The 24,345-nt window shown below is 43.4% G+C and overlaps 1 protein-coding gene across 1 annotated transcript in view; it reads left to right on the plus strand.

Annotated features, from left to right (window-relative positions):
- tmtc2a (transmembrane O-mannosyltransferase targeting cadherins 2a) overlaps positions 1–24,345 on the plus strand; it is a 108,299-nt gene that overhangs the window by 55,267 nt on the left and 28,687 nt on the right. Inside the window, exons 3-7 of the mRNA XM_033614208.2 lie at positions 13,233–14,067; positions 16,640–16,754; positions 17,562–17,647; positions 20,800–20,984; positions 21,112–21,190. Of these exons, the coding sequence (XP_033470099.1) occupies positions 13,233–14,067; positions 16,640–16,754; positions 17,562–17,647; positions 20,800–20,984; positions 21,112–21,190 (1,300 nt within the window). The remainder of the gene's footprint in view (positions 1–13,232; positions 14,068–16,639; positions 16,755–17,561; positions 17,648–20,799; positions 20,985–21,111; positions 21,191–24,345) is intronic.

Here is a 24,345-nt window from a genome sequence, read left to right on the forward strand (position 1 = left end):
ATGCTCTCACTTCCTGTCTTTTATCTGTTTGTGGTCTTTCTCACCTACTGTGCCCTGAAAGCACTTTGGGAATGGACGACCTGGCGTCACGTTCTGCCACCGAGGCGCAGTCAGAACTGAATGGTAGATGGGGGAGTTTGCAAAGAACAATGCTGTTTTCTATTCAATGAAAAAAATGTTCCATTTCGTCCACAATGGAGTGAAAGATTGAAAAATCCTCCACATCACATGATCTGACCGCTGCCTTACAGCAGCCACAAACAATAAGGAAATGCAAATCAGCCGCAGTGTAGCAGAGGAGACAGATGCGCCTCGGCTGGCACTCCATTTCTCATCCTATTAACTCCCTAATCAGACTGAGATGGGATTTGAAATGAGACGAGGTAGGACGGAGGGAGAGTTACAAAGTGATAGATGGAGACAAAGGAAGGTGCGGTGTTAGCACTGCAGCCTGTTGAGAAGGCAGAATGAGCCTTACATGCCAGGATCATAAGAACATGATGTCTTTGTTCTTCCCACTCTCACATTGTCAATGGCTAAAACAAACAGGTTGATGAATGAGGTTCCAGGCTTTAGACGGGGTCCGGGGGAAATTGTTTGCTTTTGTTGGTGTACGGGGAGGCTCTGATCTCTCCGCTAAGCCTGAGGTAAACTGGGAAACTTTGGCAAGATTGATTTCATTAAAAGATGTTTGTTTAAATGTTAAGCAAAGGATTGTAAGCATTTACCCGACTGAATAACAAAGACGTCAGTGATTATACCCTGTGTTAAAAGCTCTAAATTAAAAGGTGTGAAATTAAATATAGTCCCTTGAATAAAAATAAGGCTGGATTAGATGTGAGGACTTAATCTCACTTTCCCTAATCCTCCACACCTTTGGATTTTCCAACTGAAACTTCAACGTGCGCACCTGTCGAATGAAAGATAGCATGTCACTCGAGGCACATGGACAATAGAGGGATTTTATTGTGTCCTTAAAGTGTCCCGGACTCCTCCTCCTCGTTTGTCTCAATGAGTGCTGGAGGCACGCAAATTAAGTTCAGTGTAACCAGCTGACGCCTTGAGGGATGTTGTGCCAATTATCTTGTAGCAGAAGCGCTGGGCTGTGAAATGATGCCCTCTGTTGCTCTGTATTTAGCTTTCAATCATGGGTTTACTAGAAAGTATGTTCAGATGTTTCTGGCAAGAACACTTTCTTCTTCTGATCCTTAACGTATCTTATATAAAATAAGTCGGATTCAGCATCATAACTGCACAAACTTGTTTTAAATCGCTTGATGTGGTCCATAAATGTCATTCATCCATGTGGCAGTCTATAGTTATTAGCTAGGCAGCCATTTTTTACCAAACTAATTGTTATTTTTCTTCTGATATCCTTGTCAGTCACCAAAGAGCTTCGGTTGCATTACCACTACCCTCTGGACTGGGGTATGGCCAACATCGATTTGCATGTAGCATCAGAAAACTAATGTCTGTGCGCCTCTGCATTCTTGCAAGCGTCAGGCACATATAGACCTGCGGAGGATTGCATGTAGCACATAACAGCAGAACAAAACTTGCTATTGAAATTTGCACAGTTTATCTCCACTGTCGCTTCATACTTGCCCTCATTTCCTTTATGCTTGATGAAAGGGAGAAGCCAGGGCAGCATTACCAAAGGTCGGTATCTTCCAGGGTCAAACTTGGAACAAAATTCAGCCCTGGCAATTTTTCTTTAGCACGGCCCCGTCACTACTTGCAGTATAGTATAGTATCACCTGCTGAGAGGTGTCATGTTGCTCGTCCTCAGCAGTGGGCAGCAACTTCCTCTTCTTGCCCCTGACCTGGAATGTTTGTACGCAAGTGTCAGCCTTCTTGCAGCATCAGCTCAGTGTACTTTATTATTTTTGTCTCTAACCTTTTCCACTCCACCTTTTTGGTTTTAGCTTTTGTTTCTGACCTCTGACATTACATGATGGACCGATCCACTTAAAGGAGTGGCATGAGGTTACAACGGTCGGCTGTTGGTCAAAGTTGGGCCGTTGGTGAGTGTCTGCCGCACTTGTTGGTGCGACGTGTCCTGTACCTTTGGCACTCATTAATGCTATTCAGCTTTTTTTCCCGCCAATTCAGCATTTCGAATTAGTATAGGCAACTGCGGAGCCCGTTGGTGAATGAAATCACTCTGATTGGCAGTTCAGCTTGGCGCATGAGAATAAAAACAGAAATGAGGAAAGTAAACAACCAGCTAAAGTCAAGAGGGCATGAGACCAAAACAAACTTGTTATATAAGGATATAAACTCTTCAGCAGAAAGGTTTCCTGATGATTTGCGTTATTGTTCACTGACACACAGTAAATATGTTTTGTTCTTTCAACATTGGATTGTGTTGTTAATGCGCTAACTGGTTAACTAGCGTCAACACGTCCTTCCGGTTTCCATTTTTGAATGACAAATACAGACAACCCCTGGTGTGGAGAGTTATTTCTTCTCACGCAGACGCAGAACGTACATGCTGGTTGACTTTGCGGTGTGTTCATGTGCGACTTTTTTGGCTGAGACACGTCGATGTCGGGGGACTCAGCACGGGGCATCCGTCTCAGCTAGTTCTCTGAAGTCAGTTTGGTGTGTCTGGGCCTTTACAGTATAGGTAACTGACAAGTGCGGGTACATGTAATCTTGTAATCAGATGATATCTTCTAACCTGCTCCGCTAGCCTTTCTTCAAAGTGGTCCATGCTTGTTGTTGTTGTCGTCAAGGATGTGAGGTAATTGTCTGGAAATCCCACCTCTTCGCTCTTATGTCCAATCAAACATGAAGTGTGTGGTACCTGGCATTGTCACATTTTCACAAGGTGCATGCAGTGGTTCTGCAGTGCTCTACGGGCCCCATAAGCTGTGTCTGCGGCTCTGTGGAAGCTTTTCCACACACGTATAAATTAGACATAAAGTCAGCAGTCAGATTTTTTTATTTAGCTAACTCTGATGCGTATGTGGCATCTGTAATTAGCATGTGGATTTTATTGGGATTCAAGACATTTGAAGTGTAAAGAGGGTCTTTCATTATTTATTGATGCCAATTAAAAACTAATCTGTCTGTGCAAGTGTTCTTGTATGAGGCCCATTGTACTTTTGTACTTGGTATGCGCATTGAAGATGTTCATAATTATTTTCAATAATTTATGAGAGTCTTTCAAGTAACTACAACAAAGCCAACAAAGCTAAATCAGATGCGTGACATTTGATCAAGATCATCAAGGATCCCGATGTTGTCTTGAACCTCCTTTCATACATTATGTCCCTAAATTACTCAAACAGGAAGCCCTTTAATGTCACGTTAACACCGCTGGCACCTCCCGCTTCTATCAGTTGTCCTGGTGGACAGCACGCAAGGCTTCAACCTGTGACCCGTCTCATTACAGGTCTCTGTGCCAGCAGCAGCAGGGCTTTCATGGGGGAGAACTATGGGGTAATTAGGTCACTCTATCAAAGTCAGCCCTCTCAATGCCAGCCAGTGCTGCTGTCTGATGACTCGGGTGAGTCGCGCCAAGTCAGCAGAATCCAGTACACATTAAGAGTGCTGGAAAAAGAACTGGATGCATGCCTCGTTGTACCTTTCATCACAATTTAGCATGTCACTGGTAATGCATCAAATGTGAGTGCTGCTGGATGTGTGTTGTGCAAACACAGTGTGTCCAAAACTTTGAGGGCCTTTCCATGAACATGTCGCCGAGAATGAATCGCTCCACGGTGGGGTGATGCAGCTCCCACCTCAACTTTAGAGCAAGAAAAATGTGCCTTTTAATGTTTAATTAATGTTTTAAAAATCAAGGTTGGCATGATGCAGCACAAGAACATTGAGTTTTATGGAAAAATAGATTTAGGAGGGCAACAAGATAACATTTTGATTTAAATCTCTCATATAAGTGGTGGAAATCTCATGCATGATCGGCCCAGCGTGCTGGAAAGAGTTAGAGGCAGTTTAAATTGGACATGACTTTAACAAGAAAAGTCCGGAAGATTGAACCCCTGCTGTCTTGCGTCAGTCCACAGCAGCTTTAAACAGTGCGCGTATGAAGTCAGCCGTATCCTGCTGTTTCTTCAGACATGTTTTAAACACTCTGCACGCTACAGTGTCAACAGGCAGACCACACACTTCTGGGATTAATAAAACCAGAGCTAATAATGAATGGCACCGTTAAAAGATGAAGGCTCGGGAGCGTAATACTGTATGTTTATGTGTGGAAAGAGAGGGGCGGAGAGAATGAGAGAAGGGTTAATAGGAGAGAGAGAAAGTGGATAATAAAGTGGAAGGGAATAAAATGGAGTGCAGGGGAAAAGCCACCGAAATTGACGCTGAATTTCCAAATGAGGATCCAGAGTGGAGGAGATATGTGGACGCTTCAAAGGCTTGGAGCGAGCGGGATGTTACGTTTGACAGTTGGCAGGGGATTATGCCAGCCATCCTCCATGGATACACACAGATCACATGAAGGCCAATCAATCACAGCGAGAACCTGTTCCCAGGAATTTGAGTTGGACAGCAGGAAAGCTCAAAACAGGAAAATTAGAAGACAAGTGAAAGTAAATCTCAGGGTTGCACAAGCTGGCTGAATATTGAGAGGAAAAAATAAGTACTGGAATACCTTGAAAATAGCTTAAAATTCAAATGAACCATATAATGCTGTAAGTTTTGTTCATGGAATCATTATACTGAAATTGCTTAGAATCTGAATTTGCTAAGTTTTCTCTGTTTTTAAATTCTGACGCATCACCGTCACTTCACTCCACTCTTAAAACCCCAGTAAAACCAGTAGGCTTTAACGTGGCTGAGAGCCGTTTTTTCACCGCAACTTGTTTTCGTCTCTTTTCAGCGGTGTGCTGCTGTAACAGCTCTACCTAAAACTGAAAGGGGAATCAAAGGTTGCGTTCACTCCTGAAGGTTACCTTCAATCAAACTCAAGTTCGTTTGTCCCCAAAGTGCAGTTCGTTTGTGCAGGTGTGAACACAGCAATCCCACTCAGGTGTGCACCAAAACAACCGGACCAAGACCTTCTTGAAGAGGTGGTCTCGGTCCGGTTACAAACAAACTCTGGTGTAGTTTGTTTGTGGTGAGAACGTGTTCCCCGATCCAAACCAACTGCAGTCACATTACGCAATTTTAGCTCAGTTGGTGTGCGCTCCTGTGATCCCAATCCATCAGGTGGTCGAAAAACTCCAAGCTGTCTAAAGTCAGTCTTTTTTATGTTTTGGCATTCCATCAAAATCAAACATGTTTAATGTTATCGTACATTTTTAGTCTTGGCTCACGCAAATAGTGAAGAATAGCTGTGCATGGTCCAGCACCAAACAGGAAGTAGCAAACCAGGTAAACAGTAAACACAAAGGAGACTCAGAGGAGGTGCGAGGATGTTAAAAAGTCTTGGTCCTTTTGTGATGTGGGAAAGGAGGAGAAACTCCTTGTGAAGTTGTGAAGTGAGCAATAGTCAGTGTTAAATTCAGTGTGTATCTGATCCACCAACCAGCACTTGTTTTAGTTAGAAATCTTAATTTTTCAAACAGGTCACCTCTCATTCTCACAGTTTGCTCCTACCTGCAGACATGTACAGACCTGTCATAGTTTTTAAATGGGAGTTTGGTGTAATATTTTCCAACAGGAGCAGGACAGGAAATAATCTCATAGGGAATCTAGTTGTAGTCTTACAAAAAGTGACCGTGCAAGATCCCCAGTCTTTATGTGACCAAAAATAGTCACAGTTTCTGTAGATGTGAGAGGGTGTCAGATTTGAGTCTTTTCTTTTAAGTCTTTTAGTGTATGGTAGGCATTACAAGGACATATACAAGCAGAATGGACCTTTCCTGTTGGCTTGTCAAACACAGGTGTGACTCATAACCTTGATTAGGTCTGTCCTGGTGTTGAGGCTGCTGGTTTACTGGAACACTTGAATGTGGCAGGGCCATCGTTAACGTGATTAGTTACACCTGTGCCTCTCCTGCCAGGAGTCAGAGTGTGCAACATGAGAAAGGTCCAGGAAATGTTGAGAGTTTGTCTAAGTTTAGGTAGTTTTTAAGTTTAAACCCCAGAGCAGAGAGCTGTGGGTGCCCATTTTATGATTCATTTCAGGCACTGTTCTTAAAATGTACAATTGGACAATTTTTCTATTTTTAAATCACCATAAAAGTACAAAACCAGCTCATTTTAAAAACCCCTTCAATCATGATTATGAAATTAAAAAGCAAAAGTTTTTACATGTGAAAAGTCATGCCCAAACGCATGTGCGTTTTCAGCGTGAAGCAACTGTATCGTCTCTCTTAAGCAGCCTTCAGACCAAAGATTCCCCTTGCAACTACGTGCACCCATTTGCAACTAAATGGCCTTGCAACGTCTTGCAACAGTATGGATGCATCGCAGAGCACTCAACTCTTCTTGTACGCGACCGTCTGTGGTTAGATACCCTAACGTCAGGGCTTGACGCTAACTTTTTCCCCAAGGAGCACATGTGCTCCTAAGTTGAAAAAGTAAGGAGCGCACAAAGAACTTTAGGGGCACAATGTAAATTGATCAAATAATGTGTTTTCCATAATAAACGTGATGCAAATAGACATTTACAAGCAAAATTATTTAATGAATTTGTATACAAAATGTACAGAAAGGCCTATTGCAATTTAATTTTGTCTTTAATGTTATTATTTTATATATTTTATCTTTGCAATATGATTATCTTATATAATGTTATTACTATCCTAAAACATTCTCCAGGTCCTCTGAAACTCTCGAGGGGTAGGGCGCAGAGGACAGGATTTGGGGGAGTACAGGCTCGTTCAGGAGCTACAGCTCCATGGTGACTGCTTCCGGGTCTACTTCAGGCTCTTCTCTGGTATTGGACCCGTGGCACCGAGGTGTCGTCACAGCGCGTTGTGGTGAAATTAAAACAATTTCAATTCGAGCGCAGGCTGGCCGCGCCACTCAGCTCGGCGGCAGAGCGGTGCGCTCTTGCGCCGCGGTAGCACATCCACAATGAATGGGTTCGTCGGCGGAGGTCTGTGTGAAAAGGGCTTTATTTCTACCCTGCCCAGCAGCGGTACCATGGCGAACGGTCTCTAAAGGCCTCTACACATGATCAGCTGTAAAACCGCTTTGCCCTGGCTGTCCCATTGTTTGTCTATGGAGAGGGCAGCAACCCCTGACAAAGCGGCACTGCTATCCTTGGCGTTGCGCACGATATTCATTGTGCCGACAGTGGCTTGGAAAACCGCCCATAACCGTGTCACACGAGGAAGAGGGAAGAGGGAAGGCGGCTGTAGTTCCTCCAACATTTGCAGTTAGATTATCTTTTTTTTTTTTTTATTGACAAAAATATAGGCTGCTTTGGCTGATTTTTTTATGCACACACGTGCCCCTAAATATTTTTTACAGTTCGCACACACCTATTTTTAGTCGCAAATGCGAGTGAAACGCTCGCACTGTCGAGCCCTGCCTAATGTTACCTTTTATTTGCGTTGTATTGTAATGTCTTTGAAATGTTTGACTGTGACAGCTACTACTACTGTGTGTGCAACAGCCACAGTGTGCGCACATGTGTACGGCCCACGTGGGTACCCAGCTGTACAAAAAAAAAGCACGAGCTTGCTGCTGATTGGTCACAAGGTATGAGATGGTCTGCGACGCATTGCCCGCGATTGAACTGGTTGAATCTCTTGCAACTGCATGAGCCGACCTGAGGCAATATGCAGCTGAATCATTCAGACCACTGCAACTTTTCTCTGCAATGTCCTAAAACCGTTTTGTTGCGTCTGGAATCTTTGTTCTGAACTGGCCTTTAGACTGTGGGAAAGGAGGAGAAAGTGGAGTTGTGTAGTGACCAGGAGTGCCTCTTTGACACCATGCATGAAAGGGTTAAGGGCTAAATTAGTCAGGATGGTGCCCTGCCAATATTCCTCTGACCATAGAACATCAATGTAAGGTGGAATTGTTGGGAAATCAATAAATCAACAGCTAAGTGGAGAGGTTAAAAGACTTTTCAGAGCAATTAAAGGCTGTAGCTGAATGAGGAATGATTCAGTTGTTCAGGGAGGATGTTGGCTTATTGAAGATCTATTTGAAACCGACCACAGACGACTGCTGAGCGAAGAGGGAAGGTCACACCCGACTTCAGCAGCAAATAAAACCAGCAATCCTTCCAGTCGGTGTCAACTTCAATAACCAGGCTGCAACCTGTTGCCTCTAAAAACATAGTAATAAAAAAGCTTGTGTTAAGTTGTGCTGCTGAGTTGGTGGATTTGTGGTCATACATCACTGAAAAGCAGCCTCCTCTGTTAGGTGCTCGCAGTTTGAGTTGCGTGATTGATCGAGAAGTCAATTAAGGAACGATTTAGAAATAGACAAGGCGGTGAGGGGTAAAATGAAGCTCATTCACCTAAATGCCACAAATGACTCTCTTGCTGGAATTGGCTTATCTTCTGATACCAAGCAGAATTGGATTTCTCAGACAGTTTCCTCCCTTGACAGGCAATATGGGCTCATCCATCAATGAGCACCCCCCCGTTTTTGTGTATAAGTCACTCTCTCTTATCCTTTGTGTACCACCTTTCAGACTCCAAATCAATATCCAATTTTTTTCCACTCTCACTTCCTCGCAGAGTGCTCTGAAATCTTGAACTCCTTGAACTGGCCCTTTTCCATCTCACTATCGACAAGTGGCTTTCTGTAACTAGCTGCGCTCCCCCTCGGCTAACCTCTTGAGGGAACGTGCTTTTCCATTTCGGAGGTGGGGGAATCAGCTGGAGCCTGCAGGTCATACGAGTCAATGCTAAACCTCTTACTCTAATCCTAACATGGGCCTGTTATGGATAACATGATTTCCATCATGGTTCGTGAAGGCGAGCACGAGCTTACTCCATCATGCTCATTCTAAGAACAGGGGATATAACTCTCAAAAGTTTATTAATGAGACAAATGAAAGCTTGTTCTCTGTGCACTGTGTAGCTTTTATCTGCCTATTGTGCAATTCATTCAGAGCGGATTATACAGGGAGTCTGAATTATTACTGCGGGAGAGTAAACTCACTTAAGAGATAAAAAGAAACGCAGGGCAACATTGGATCAACACTTTGAGTTATGGAGGCTCTCATAGTGATTATCAGTTACATCAAAGACAAAACTGATAACACCACTACAGGGCTACTACTATGTTACCTTATCCTTTCCTGAGCTGTAATACCACACAGTATAAACAGCATTTACATTACGACAGCATGCTCACACACACACACACACACACACACACACACACACACACACGCACAGCTCTAATTCCCCGCGGACAGGTTCAGATAGAGTTCATATTACATATTACGGATGCTCGGAAAGAATAAATGGGCGCAGAATAAGGAAGTGAGCAGCATCTCTGCGCTCATCACTCATGACGTTATGTCGTGTTCAGTCCGTTCGGTAAACTCTGGGAGGAACATGAGCAACGAGCACTTTTCGGTCAGGACTGCGCCTGGCTGTCTCCGTCAGTACGCTGATGTGACGTCTCAGTTTAAATCAGTGTTTAATGAAATAAATGAAATCAGATTTGCTTAATGTTGGCAAAAACACACCACTAAATCAGATTGAAGGAGTAATTGATTTCAGAAAGCATCATAGCAAAATGTGGTTCTGAAGATATTAGGGATGGGCACGAGTTCTCGAATACTTGCTTTGACTGTCAGTATTCATTTAACATAATAATACACATATAAACTTAGATTAACCCTGCTTCATATTAAAATATTACATTTTTGGATGGCATACAGTGGTGTAACTGCTGTCTGCACAGGTCCTGGCATAAGAGTGAAAGTATTTCAACCAAATAAATTAAACGAATGTGCAGTGCAAGTTTGGGGTGTGTGCAGTCCATTAGACGTTGTTACCCTCGTTAGTCAGCACCAGATATGGTTGTCAGTTTTAGTTATTATTAAATTTACTATTTTATGTGATTGAGTAATGAAAATGTGGTTGTAATAAGTCCCATTTCCTCAAGATTTATTTTCCCAAAGGATGTTATTTGTTAGCTTTTATTTAGTGGGTTGTTGTCATGTTTTGTAGGATAATGTGCAGTCTTAGTAAGGCATGGTGCATATTAGCACACATTTTAGCACTTGCTAAGTAGCACTCGAAAAGGTGTGTTCTCAGACGGGATTTGAAGGTAGAAAGGGAGTCAATATTGGGAATGTCTTGTGGGAGAGAGTCCGAAGGTGGGGGACAGGACGTCTCAAGGATCTAGAACCCGTGATCGACAAGCGTGCAGATGGTGACGTGAGTTGGATCGCTGGGGAGCAACTGTATTCAGAATACCACAAATTTGAACTGTAACTGCGACGGAATAAAATTACTTATATGTTGTAGTTTACATACGTAACACACTTACTTGTATTCCATTGCTCCCTAACGTATAATAGCTAATCTCAACATGTTCTCAAACCAAGTCATCACATCTTGCCTCTTTGTCAGTAGCTTTTCATGTCTACATATTACGCACTGGGTATCCTTCTGCATCTGCTGTTGATGTTACAGGACGTGCTACTAACGCAACACATTCTCACTCCGACCTCGTCACATATCAACATTTGGTCATGGACTTTCCATGTCCACATACAACGTGCAAGGTACCCTGGGTTCTTGGACGTCATGTCAAGTTATGTCAGTTACATGCATTGTCTTCTTTCAAAATACACTTCTGTTTTCACAGGAAATTTACTGTTTACATACAGTCTCTTTCAAAATAAATGCACTACATCGGTACAACACCACGAATTGACATTCACACACGTGGTTGGGTTCAGGCAACAAAAGCACGTGGTTAGGTTTAGGACAAAAGAACAGGGTTTGGCTTTAGAATCTTACGGGGTGCAAAAATCGCTCTCCGGGGTGAAAGTCAGTGTTTGCTGGATCCATCCACTACCACTCCCGCCCGCCCAGTCGGATTTTTGCCTCCTTAACTTTTGTTGTTGTCCTGCCACGTTTCCCCATGACATCGCCGAGCTCCATTAAACTATTACAGCAAAAAACTGCATATCATTCTGACGTTAAAGGACGGGTATTTTCGTCAGTGTCTGACGCCACAAGTCACTGCCCAAGCGCTGCATTTCGACGCCTTTGGAGTGAGACCAGGTTGACCAACACTTTGACGAAAAAACGTTAGTTTGGCATTCGAAAAGCGAAAGTTGTGTGAAAGTCCGGGATTTGTTGGATCCATCCACCACCCCTCTGCCCACCCTATAGGGACTCACCAGCTCTTTATATTACATTGTTACCAGCAACCTGACACTGTCCAGCAGTGTATCATATCGCTGCGACAGGTGCTGAACCGGCTGCCTGGCGGCATATTATAACAACACGAAAGATTAAGTCCAGCCGCATTACATACTGACAGCGCCCAGCCGCGGTGAGTATTATAACAACGTGAAAGGTTACGTCCAGAAACGTTACATGCTGATGCCGCCTAGCCACACATTACACAGCCGAGAAAGGTTGCCATTAGCGTCAGGTGTTTTATGCCGACATCATTGACAAAGCAGTGGTATTCGATGAATTCAGAATAAGAACAGCTGGAAGGAAGGCTTATCCTAACCCCTACCTTTTCACTTGGAGTTTCATTTCAGACCCCATTCTAACTGCGTGTTTGATGTTTTCTTCACAGGTCCACAAGTACTCTATAATATTTTTGACTCAAGTATTTGAATATGGAAATTAATTGAAATGCCTATCCCTAGAAGAAATCTAAAATCAGAGCATCTGACAGACAGAAAATGTCCGGCTGTCACCAGTGTTACAGCTACACCTTCCCATTTTTCTCTTCACTGTCACAGACAAATTAATTTAACAAGCCATTGATCAAAGGTCAAGAGGTCAAGGATGGGATCGCACAACCTTGTCATGTCTTAGCAGCTGTAACTCAAACTGCAGGCGTCTATGCAGCCCATTGTGAAGCAACTGAAATGAATTATGCTTTTGGCCCTGGGGAGTATCACATAGTTCCTGAATCTAATTTATGCACCAAAGACTGTTTTCCTTGAAGAGTCCTCAACCAAATGTCCTCTATGTTTCCTTCCAAGTATGTATCAATACAGCTTTAAGAAGTTTAACACGATTTTAAGTTTATGAAGGGAGCATTCAGTTGAAGCCGCAGCGAGTGCCTGGTTGGCGTGTGACAGTTAGTTTAAAGGTGTTGCGTGACAGAGGACCTAATAGTGATCATGCTGCAGAATTAATGCTCTTATGAGATGCAAACAGCATCTACATACCAACACAATGAGTCCTAAGCTGATTACCAGTCACACTCGCTGCAATCCTGACAGGCAACAAGGAAAGACTTAGAAGGAAAGCTTTAAATTTACTTCAAAGTTGACCCCAAGTAGGTCAGAACTGAGGCGAGTGTGGTTTACTAATATATGGAAAATTGTTGAAATAATCTTTTCTTCACATCTTTGTGGAAGTGTGATGATTTTTCTTTTTTCCTTTTGGTTTTTCCCCCCTGTTATCCTCAATAAAGTGGTCTTGACGTTTAAGAATTTATTGGCAAACCAAATGTGAGATTCAAAATAACGCGTCTTTCACCAGTTTGAATCTGACATATTTCATTAAAAAATGATTCCTTCTTGATGTAAACAGCCCCAGTGTTGCTGATAGAGAGTGACGTCCATTACAGAGCACAGCTGTCCAAATCCCAGTGTGTCTTTCACCAGTTTGAAAATGTCATATTTCACTATTTTCATGTAAACAGAGCTGTGTTGTTTCTGGCCATGGTGCATTTTAATTTTAAGAAATATGCTAGTGTTACAAAGGACTGTATAATTGTACGTGAGTGCGGTTTATGCCCCGGGCAGCTATCAAAAACATTCCAGAGATTGCTTTGCGTAGTTTCTCTTTCTATATGGGGTGGTGGGGTAATACATTTCAAAGCATTTTTTCAAAGGTGGCTTTATAAATCAAACCCTAAGAGCTCGTACTGAAAGGGTGGAACATCTTTCTTAATAACTTGTTGTCTGCAGAGACCACTAATACATTTATAGGACCGTCTTGCTCTGATTCAGCTGCGATCCAGACCCATAACCCATACCAGGTATTAATATAGCCTTCTAAAAATGAAAACAAATTCAGGTGCTCTGGAACAAGGACAAATATACTGTGGCTTTGACTGAGCTCTTCTGGTCTGAAATGTTGATTTAGGTGTTTTTCTTTAGCTTGACTTTTATTTCTCCTCTCCACCAGAAAAAGAACATCAGTGTTTTGCTGAGTCTCGGCACGCTGGTTTCCTGGGGAGTGATTCTGCTGTCAGCTCGTCTCTACTGGATGGGCAACAAGCCTCCCAACTTCTCCAACTCGGACAACCCCGCAGCTGACTCGCCACATTTTCTCACTCGGACACTGACGTTCCTTCACCTGCCGGCCGCCAACGCCTGGCTGCTGCTCTGCCCCGATAAGCTCAGTTTCGACTGGTCCATGGACGCCGTGCCCTTGGTCAGGTCCTTGGCTGACTGGAGGAACCTTCACACTGTTGCCTTTTATAGTGGATTTATCCTCCTGGGGTTGTTTGGTCTCCGTGCCCCCGCCTCCAAAGCTAAGGAGACCAATGGGAAAGCCTTTGTCACAAATGGGAAATCAATCACCAATGGGAATGGTTACCATGCCCCTGACACAAACCATAACACAGACCAGGGGCCGCCAAAGACCACCCTAAACGGGTCAGCTGGACTCCACCACTGCCCTCCACGGACGTCCCTGCCCCCTACAGAAAACTTAGTACTATTTTCTTTGGGCATCCTGTCGTTGCCTTTCATCCCAGCCACAAACCTGTTCTTTTATGTAGGTTTTGTAATTGCAGAGAGGGTACTATACATCCCCAGTATTGGCTTTTGTTTACTGGTTGCTGCTGGTGCAAGAACCCTGTACATCAGACTGAGGACTAGAGGCTGCAAGACCTTCCTGTTGTGTCTCTGTACGGGACTAGTGCTGCTGAATGGACTCAGAACTGTTCAAAGAAACAGAGACTGGAGCAACGAGGAGAATCTCTACAAGTCCGGGATTGGTGTTAATCCTGCCAAAGGTAAGAGACAGCAGCAAACATAAGCTAGCAAACATATCGTCTGCATTGGCAAGCAAGCTGACGTTAGCCAACATTAACCAGCTAAAAACAGCAATATCACGATATATTCAACATATCAGAGCTTCTTCTAATGTTAGGATTTCTCTTTAGTGCCTTGGGCACTGACATAGATGGATTTACCATTTATCAGACAAAAAATGAGACAAAGATCAGCGAGGTAGCACAGACTGTTGACCCTTCACCTCACTCTTTACTGCTAGGACACTACCTCCCCAGGAGAAGCGCGGACAGCAGCTTGGAGCTTAGCTGCTGTAGCAACTCAAATTCAGCCAGTGCAAACCCCAGCCCTGGTGGCCAGCGGCAACACCGGGTCTAATTCATGTAACGCCAGCAACAGAAAAGTTTGCTGATCCGGTAAGGACTTGGTGCGGTCCAGGATCAGACCCCTGGTGCTCGGGTGCTTTATCTTGCTCTGGCTGAATTAGAATTCCTACAGGGCGCCATTTGAAGGTCTGTCTACGCTGGGCCGCTGCTGCAAAATGAATGTAACAGGAATGGGTGCAGGGCGTTTGATGACGTTAGCGGATTTCTTAGCCAATGTTAGCTGCTGTTGCATTCTGTTAGCGCTGTAGCTGAAAATTGCAAGTCACCTGGGAACGTGCATCACGTCTCATTCTTTGGATTTTTCTGGAAAATACGGCTTGAGTCTTTTACATAGAAGTTGGTCAATAGGTTGCTAGCAGGCCCCCAGGAAACAATTTGCGTAGTGGCCAAACTTACAACTCCTGTCACGTGATGTCGTTTGGCCACAAAAAGACTTTGTCCCATAGACTTCTATCAGGATAAAACATCTGTAAATTAGCAGATAAATTATTTTGAGTCACAGCCCCTGTGAAATGACTCATTTCACAATCAGGATTTAATCCATGCGGTCCGATAATATTTATAAAATCTGGAAGAGCGGCAAGATTAGATAACTCCATTCAAGTTAGAAGAGTGCTAAACCAGAAGTAGCTACTCGGCCAGTGTAAGTCTCTAGTGCACCATTCTTGGAACCCATCGGCTGTATTCGGCGTCTGACTTCCGGCAGACGGCGATACAGCCTCTGGGGACAGACCCCTGATTTTTTGGCATTCCGGTTTGAGGAGGCGAATTTCCGTTTCCGACTTCTGTTCATATATAAGTAAATATGCTGACCCATTGCGATGGATTCAGAGTTTGCAGTGACGCCAATTATGTTCTGCCTCGTTAGTTCACTGCATGGAGTGTTGAACCTGGCAACAACTGCAGCCGGCTCAAACATGATTTAAGCAATATCACACGAGAGGGAGTGATGTTGTACTGTGATATCGTCACGGCTGTGATTCGGTCGTAGGCATGAGGCCACAGGACACACGCTGTAATGATTTATTGCATTTTAGGAAATAAATCCATATTTTTGGCTGTTTGACAGTGGATGAATTAATTAGCCTACAACGCAACTGCTGACCTAACTGACACTAACCGTCAGTTTTGATTTGATTGTTGATTGCAATCAGCTGTGAGGCGGAGTGATACATACACAGTGAAATAACCGTGATGTTGTACTCCAATATCATCACGGTTTTACTGTCTCTCGACCAATCAGATTGCAGGGCCGGAACTAACTGTTGTATAATGATCAATATCACGCGGACTACAAACAGCCTACAACCGGAAACCAGGGCTCTTCCGCTCTTCTTCCGGAGGCAAGATCTCTGGGGTTTGCCTACAGACTCTACATTCACTGAATGTAGATTCTGTATATAGAGACTACAGTACTAGAGCAGGCTATGGGCCCAATGATGCGGATGCAGCACTGATTATCCAGTTTTTTAAAGGCAGCAGTTGAATAATTTTGGCTTCCTGAGCAACTGTCGTTGGAATGAACTAGACCCTGCCCTCAACGCTGCATCCAGGTCTATTTATACATCCATTGCTGCAAGAGGCAACAGAGGAAGTTAGGGAAAGTCTCAGTTTTTTAAGTGACAGTACAACCTGTTCGCCCATTGGCAATGAAAAACTTTTTATACAGGTAAAAAGTTACATACTGAACCTTTTAGGCAAAGTTCTTCTACAACTGACAAAATTAAACCACCAATGCATTTGAGAGGTTTGGCTCATTTTGTTGACTAGGGAAAAAAAGGTTTCTATCCTTAAGCTGCGAGCCTCCGAAACTCAGTGTACCCAGCCTTGTTCGTGATCTTGCAAGGTGTAAAAAAGTAGGAAAAGTATACAAGAGAATCACAGGAACTAAAGTCTGTGCTTGGGGAACTGAAACACAGTTAGGCCCACAGAGGAAACCCCAAAATATGACTTTCTGCTCCTTCATGCAAAGACCTGCTTTGAAATCTTACTAACACTACATCAGTGAACACAAGCAGCGCAACTATGTACAATGCTCAACAGAGGCTTTTGTGGTTACTCATTATTTAATTAACTATTAATAACAGTTTGGCAAATTGACGGCAATCACACTGTTTTTATTTTAATACCAATGTTGTGTTTTTCCGCTCTGAAAGTGCAACTTTTGACTGACACATGTCTCCTGTAGCCTGGGGAAACTTGGGGAACGTACTGAAGAACCAGGGCAAGATGGCGGAGGCGGAGAAGGCATACAGAAACGCTCTGCACCACCGAGGGAACATGGCTGACATGCTGTATAACCTGTGAGTGTTAAAGACGCCCCCCCCCCCCCCCTCCCCCTCCTGTTTGCAAAGTCTTGACACGAACGGCTTCCGATTCCTCCCATCCATCACTTGAGATTGCTGTGGCAAGAACAAGAAAGGCAGAAAGGGAGAAGGGGGAAAAGGCGTACTGACAGGGAGAGTGACAGACAGGAAGAGCTTTAAAGAAAACAAAAATAGATCTAATACATGAGGAAAGAAGCGAGTGAGACTCGGAGCTAAGCGTGATGCAAGAGCGCAACAAAGAGGAAATAACTTTGTGTGTCCCTGGTGGCTCTTTGTACCTTCTGCCACTGATTTGATTAGTCTTGGTTTGCGGGGCCTGTGGGAGGACACAAAGCCGCTTCCAATCCTGAAACATATAGAGTGTCAAAGGTGCCAAAACCTCACAGCAGACCCATGTCTCTCGCTCTCATGCTGACACTGTTTTTCTCCCCACTTCTCTGTTTCCTCTCAAGTTACGGGTGTCAGGAAGCTGGCAAAGCAACACAGGGAGAAGGGAAAAGCGAGTGATGGTGTTTTTGCACTCTTCGTAACTGAGGTGCTATTTGAATATGATGGATGGTTGGGTGTATTGGGGATTATGCAGGGGCATATTGGGTAAGAGGTTCAGAAACTGCTACACTTTTTGTTGTTGTATTCTCAGCTTTCACCCACAGTCTTCTCATCACTTTGACGTGCTGTAATTTTGGGTTCACAGATTTAGAACAGCACGCAAATCCTCTGTTATGGAGTTTATGGTTGTAATAAAATGTCTCATTTTTGCTTTATTATTTTTGTGTCTATTAGTGGCTTGCTGCTGCAGGAGAATGAACGTTTCACTGAAGCGCTGCATTATTACAAGCTGGCCATTGGGAGTCGGCCAACACTGGCATGTAAGTAAAAAAAGAGAGTCTCATTTTGTAGCAGATGTTCTCACACATTTTTCAACTTCTGTCTTTGATTAATTAAAGTTAAAGCTTGAGTAGGCAGAAATCTGGAAAAGGCAAAAAAAGGCAGTTCTAAGCCCCTCCCATGCTTCGGACAGTTTAAGGGCCGTAATATGCTTGTTGCAAACGCGACCGCATCATGGCTGCCATGCGTGATCTGCATTCGTTTGATGTGTCGGCCGCACATCTCAACGCGAGGTACCATGACATGTGCGCGAGATGCAATATTCACATGACCACCAGAGGCTCTTGTGCGAATGAATGTGGTGACCGTGAGATCAGACCAGACGGAGTCGCTGTCGGAGCAATGGCTGACAGACCTGGTGCGGAATTACCCGCATCTCTATGATGTTTCCATGCTGTTATATAGTGACATAGTTCTTCTTCCTCATCAAGCATATCAAGGGCATCCATGTTTGTTTACAACACCCGGCATGCACTACCCGGGTTATAGTTCTGTTGTCTGCCCCAAGTGGAGACTGCCAGTATTGTGCGTTTTGGCTGTGTAGTGCTTCAGCAAGTATATACACAGACACGGCGCATTGTGTACGTGTACGTTCGATCAAGCGGCAAGTCTATCACGATCCTAAGTGTTTCCCATACATTGATGTATTTAATCTTTTTTTATTGTAGGTTTACACACTGTCTCGCACTCTCTCTCTCTCTCTTTTTATCAAACCACAAATGAGACAAGAATTAGCTAGCTAGCCACCTTGCGGTCCCTCCACCTCACTCCCCACCACGGAGAACTGCTTCATGGGAAGGAGGGTGGGCAGCAGCTCTCGAGTCAGACCTTCAGTTGTCAGCTGTTGTGGCTTAAATTCAGCAAGCGCAAACCCCAGTGCTGGGTGTCACATTGGGCTGGTGTCCAGCAACAGTGCCGATTTTAACTTGTGTTAAGGCAGCAACAGAAAGTTTGCTTATTCACTGGGGAATGGAGCAGTCCAGGATCAGATCCCTGGCGCTGGCTGAATGTGACTTGCTGCAGCCGCCGACTGAAGGTCCATGTAATGCACTTTGTGATGACAGACTGTGATTTAAGGCTCTAGCTAACGTTAGCTACATAAATGTGAACTTTAAGCTGTGAGTCGTTGGCTCTGGTTAGCAGAAGGCAGAGTTGCCAACTCTTTTCCAAATAAAGCAGCTAGCACTAGCTCCCAAAGTTGCTAAAAGTTGCCAGATAATTTGCACATTAATGACATCATCGTGCATTAATAAAAGCATTAAAACTTTGTTGAATTAGATTCAATGGAAAAATCCTAAACAACTTTCTCGTGCTTCCAATCCATAGAGTGAGAGTGTCAACGTAACTATCAAAACTCACCGTAACTAAACTCCCACACCTACTGCACGGCACAAGAGGAGAGAGGACAGAGGGGTAGAAACCCCACGCTAATGGCGCAGAGCCACAGACTGCGATAACGCTGAGCAGCATGCATGGGGATGAATTACAATATAATTCTCTCTTTTGTCTTAATGATCTGATTAAGTTGCTAAATTTGTTGCTAGTTGCTTTTTAGAAATGAATTCGCGTAGAGGGACTGAAAAGTTGCTAACTCTAGCGAGAAAGTAGCCAAGTAGGCAACACTGGTAGAAGGCTAAACTACTAAAGTACTATTAAACTAACTACTAAATGACTGTAGATACTTTGCCTTTAATTTAATGTACAGGTTAATTTGCGTGTTTTCATGATGGTTTTAACTTGCAGTGAAAACTGTTTCTGACGGTTCAGGTGCTCTGAGGAGCTTTCTCCATCTCTGGACCCTGTAAAAAAAGGTCTTACGATCAAATTGATTTTTATCATGAAATTGAACCAATTTGTGAACTTTAACTTGCATGTCGAAGTAAATGATCCTTATTGAAAATGGCCCAGACTTTATGATGCTGCTGCTGATAGTTTGTCCACAAATTAATAATTCAGTCTTTTCTCAAATGGAATATTTAATTGAGTGATAAATTTGCACGCACTAGCGCACCAAATCATTAATGAGTGTTGTGGTAACTGCAGGGCTGGATGCTTCAAGTCCTAGTGATTTGTTAATTTCCAGTCAGTGCTTCCTAAATGAGCTGGAAAAAAGTGAGGTTTTCAACTAGTTGAGCAATGAACACTAACTCCATCTCTCCATCTTTTAAAATGCTTCACCAATATTGACTCGTGTCTTATGTCGTTTGTTGACAGACTCTCTTTGAGACTGTCTTTGTCTTCCTTTCTTGGGATGTTTTGTAGTGTAGGAAGTTCTTGCCAAGCTTTCTCTGCAGGATTCTCCGCCTTTGAATTAGGCTGTCACTGTCCCGCCAATAGGAACGCCCTCTTTCTGAAATGACCTGTAATTCGCCAAAGTCTCATCATAGGCTGAAATCTTCTAGAGCCTGACACAGAGCCAAGAGAAGGTGCAGAATCATTTTCTCTCAGTCCATTTAAATTACACTATGCTGAAAGGTTATTATGGGATTTTTGCCTAATAAACGCCAAAATAAAACTGCCTACCCCAGCTTTAAAGATTAAAGATTATTGGATCCCCGTCGTGGTCCAAATTGAATGCTGAATAAGATGTTCTTTTGCCACGTGCTCATTTAGAGGGCTATATTCAGACTATTTCAGCTTGACGGTGAAATGATGAGATTCAATTTCACACTTGGGTGCTCGTGTGTGAGATGAGGGTCCATCTCTTACTGTACCAAGGACAATTTTATGAGGGAGGACTGGGTTTTCAACTCAATAAGTTATCATCAGGTTTTTTTTTTTAACTTAATCTCCTTTGAGAATAAATTTATTTCTTTTTCATATGGTTATTTTATCTGCTTTGGACCTCTGTACTGTCCCCTTTTGGGGATATTTCTGCACATCCATGTTCCCCAATTCCTCATTTTAAAATACGCAGCTGATAACGTGATTTCCTGTGCTGATTACTGCTATATCCGCATGTATCTAAACACTTTGTGCATGAATCAGCATTTTTCACAGCATCAGAAAATGACTTGGATTTAGTTATTTAGGGGATTATGTTTGGAACAGCAGGTTATAATCCTGTGTTTCAAATTTCCCTACATCCACATGGCAAGATGTGGCGTTTAATTAATTCCCTTCCCCCTCTCAGCGGCCTACTTGAACACAGGGATCATCCTGATGAACCAGGGCAACCTTGAGGAGGCCAAACGCATCTTTCTGACCTGTGCCGACATCCCAGATGAGAACTTAAAGGACCCCCATGCCCACAAGAGCTCTGTCACCAGTTGCCTGTACAACCTGGGAAAGCTGCTCCATGAGCAGGGCCAGCAGGAGGTGAGAAACTGCAGATAATAAGATCTGTTTGGCACAAAGTCCCTCATCAATTACAAGGCCTGAATAATGCTGATGCTGATCAAAAACTGGACTTGCTAAGTTAACTTTTTTTCCCCTCCCTCCACAGGAGGCTCTGTCTATTTATAAGGAAGCAGTGCAGAAAATGCCCAGACAGTTTGCACCACACAGCCTTTTCAACATGATGGGTAAGAGCCTGTTTCACCCTGAATCTCAGTTTGTGCTGCAGAGGCTGAAACTGCAGGATGAAAAACTCAGCTGCTCTGGCGATACCCACTTTGACATGTTAATTAGTATTCTGATGAGGCAACAAAACCATTTGATACATGTGATTATGAGGAACAATGTCATGCTTGCTTTATGACGCGAGTAAAACAATATTCCTGGGACAAGTTTGGCTTGATTTTAATTCTTTTTTTTTAAATGTTTGTTTCCATTTTCCTTTTTATCTGATCTTTGAATTGAACTCAAAAAACTGACACAAAATCACTGCCAAAAAAAACCTTCAGAGGACTCGAACCACCTGTTTGATTCCAACACTGCGCAGACTTTGTGTCCTGTTACAGAGGACCGAAACTAATCCCTGCAATAAATCACATCCCCCTCTTTGTTATTGTAACACTAATTACATTATTGGAAGCTCATCCTGACGGCATAGTTGAGATTGCAGGGAGATGTCTGCAAATATTGCCTGGACGAGCTGAATGAGAATGGGGAAGCGTGTTTTGTCAGGTGGAGAGAGGAGGTTGGTGGAGGGCAGTGTTTGCGTTAGAGCGGCGTCCAGGGGATTCTTTGTTTAAACTGATGTCATTTTACCCCGGGGGCCGACAGCATGTGCTCCGATCAAACAGAATCTCACAGAGCTTTAAATACAACAGTTGTTCTTTCAGAAAAAAAATGTGTTTTCTGCACTACTATGTGGTGTGTTTTCAGCATGTGAGGAATGCTGACCTTAAGGGTGCGAGGCAGGGTTCAGTTCATGTGTACTGCACCTGTTAGAAAAACGAGGCAGTGTTATCCGTACAGTAGTATCGGGAGATTTAAATAATAAAACTCCAATATGTTGACAACTAGACCTGCAAGCACGTGCACCAGGATCCAAACACCAGTGTGATCAGGACGCCTAGAGCATTGCGGAACACAACTTAAACAGGTGGTTCAGTGCCTCTTAAGCACGTCGCCCCCGTGTGTACACAGCAAGAATCTGCTCCAGCCTTAAAGGGACACTTCACCCCAAAATCAAGAACACATATTTTTCCTCTTACCTGTAGTGCTATTCATCAGTCTAGTTTGCTTTGGTTTGATTTGCTGATGGTTGGCGATATCGCCCATAGAGATGTCTGCCTTATATCCAATATAATGGAACTAGATGGCACGCAGCTTGTGGTGCTCAAAGTGCCAAAAAATTGTCTCTTTCCAGAACTCATGACCAGGTTACATAAGATATTCCACAGACCTTGTTGTGAGCAGTTTCATGTCTTTCTACCAAACTACACTGCATCACCGTGCAGGAGGAAGAGTGCATCTACTCACGGACGAGAGGCTCGTGCTTGTGACAGCGCAAGATGCAAACATGAATAGCACCCTCGTCTAGTGTTGCAGGGTATACTGGTACTAACGGTAGACCACGGTACTAAAACACCACGGTACATATGATACCATAATGTTAGAGTACCGTAGTACTACAGTACCTCGCGGAACCACGACTGTGGGATAAGTTCAAAGTCCAATCACAAGAGGGTTAGTGTCCATGCGCCGTCCAATAACATGTAACATGAATGTCCAGTGACATGTCAGGTATTAGCTGAGCTACTGAGTATCTTTAAGCAGTGAAAGTTATTATTTATTTAGTTTTACTTGTAGGCTAGATTTGTTTATATATGCTACAGTGATTTGTTTTCCACAGAGCTCTACGGTACGAGCATTTTACTCTCATTTGCGACTAAAAATAGTTTTGTGTGGGCAAAATAAATCATTCAGCACGCTGTGTGAGTACAGATTTCAACCAGCAGCAGAAACGAAAGGCGAATCCTGCCGGTTGTGGGTTGAAGGGGGGTCACAGACACAGACAGGAATACGTATTTCTGTCAAATACGGCGGCCATAGTGCTCCGTGGCGCAAGATAACGGCTTACCGGTGGCCGAGAAGCCCGGCTCCAGGTCCAATAATTTCCTCTTTGTTGGTGTCATGACTGCCCAAATGTACCTGAACAGTCAAGCCATAGCGGCAAACAGTATGTGACGTGTCAGAGGGGAAACGAGCATTTCACATTTCTCTCTTTGTGGCAGGTAACGGTCCACAAACCTCACCACACTTTAGGGACTGTTCTTTACTTGTCAGGGGAGGAGGGTGGCTGGTTGATTTTTATTTCATTTATTTATTTTATTTTGATCCCCCCTATGTTAATCACTTATTGATGCTGTTTTTGAAGTATGAATAAGTCAATAAGTAATTTATTCCATTGAAATATCATTGATGTATTATAGAAAAGTGATTTATCTTTTTATAAATGACAAAAGGCACATCTGCCTCATTTTTGCCGTGGTATCGTGACACTACTCAGAATCGTGATACTTTCACTGGTATTGTACTGTAGGTCCCAAATTTGGTACCGTGACAACACTACCCTCGTCAGAGCTGTAACATTACCTAGCCATAATCCACAGTCCTTGTTGTGAGCCTTGAATTATTTTCTTTCTTCTTTCTGTCTTCTTGCACCGCTGAGTGAGTGTCATGACCTGGCTCTAAAGCCATGACAAAAAAGAGAGAGATGCAGTCTGAAGGCAAAATAATGAATAATTTACTTACAAAAACAATTTTGTCGCCCGAAGTAGGCGCAGTTTGACAGCAACCCTAAGACGTTGTAATAATAAGAACAACCAAAATACCACACTCAAGGCTTCAAAACATGAGTCGACAAACCAGTTGACTGGTCTTGTTGTCTACGTCTATTATTTTACACAGATTATGGCTAGCTAACGTTACAGCTCTGACGAGGGTGCTATTAATGTTTGCATCTTGCGCTGTCACAAGCATGAGCCTCTCGTCCGTGAGTAGATGCACTCTTCCTCCTGCACGGTGATGCAGTGTAACTTGGTAGAAAGACATGAAACTGCTCACAACAAGGACTGTGGAATATCTTATGTAACAGGGTCATGAGTTCTGGAAAGAGACATTGCAATTTTTTGGCAACTTTGAGCACCACAAGCTGAGTGCCATCTAGTTCCATTATATTGAATAGAAGGCAGATGTCTCCGGCTGATCTCTCCAACTCTCAGCGACTTGCACCAAAACAATCTAGACTGATAAATAGCACTACAGGGAAGGGGAACAATAAATACTT

Source organism: Epinephelus lanceolatus, chromosome 23 (assembly GCF_041903045.1).
Source record: "Epinephelus lanceolatus isolate andai-2023 chromosome 23, ASM4190304v1, whole genome shotgun sequence".
NCBI classification, from domain to species: Eukaryota; Metazoa; Chordata; class Actinopteri; order Perciformes; family Serranidae; genus Epinephelus; species Epinephelus lanceolatus.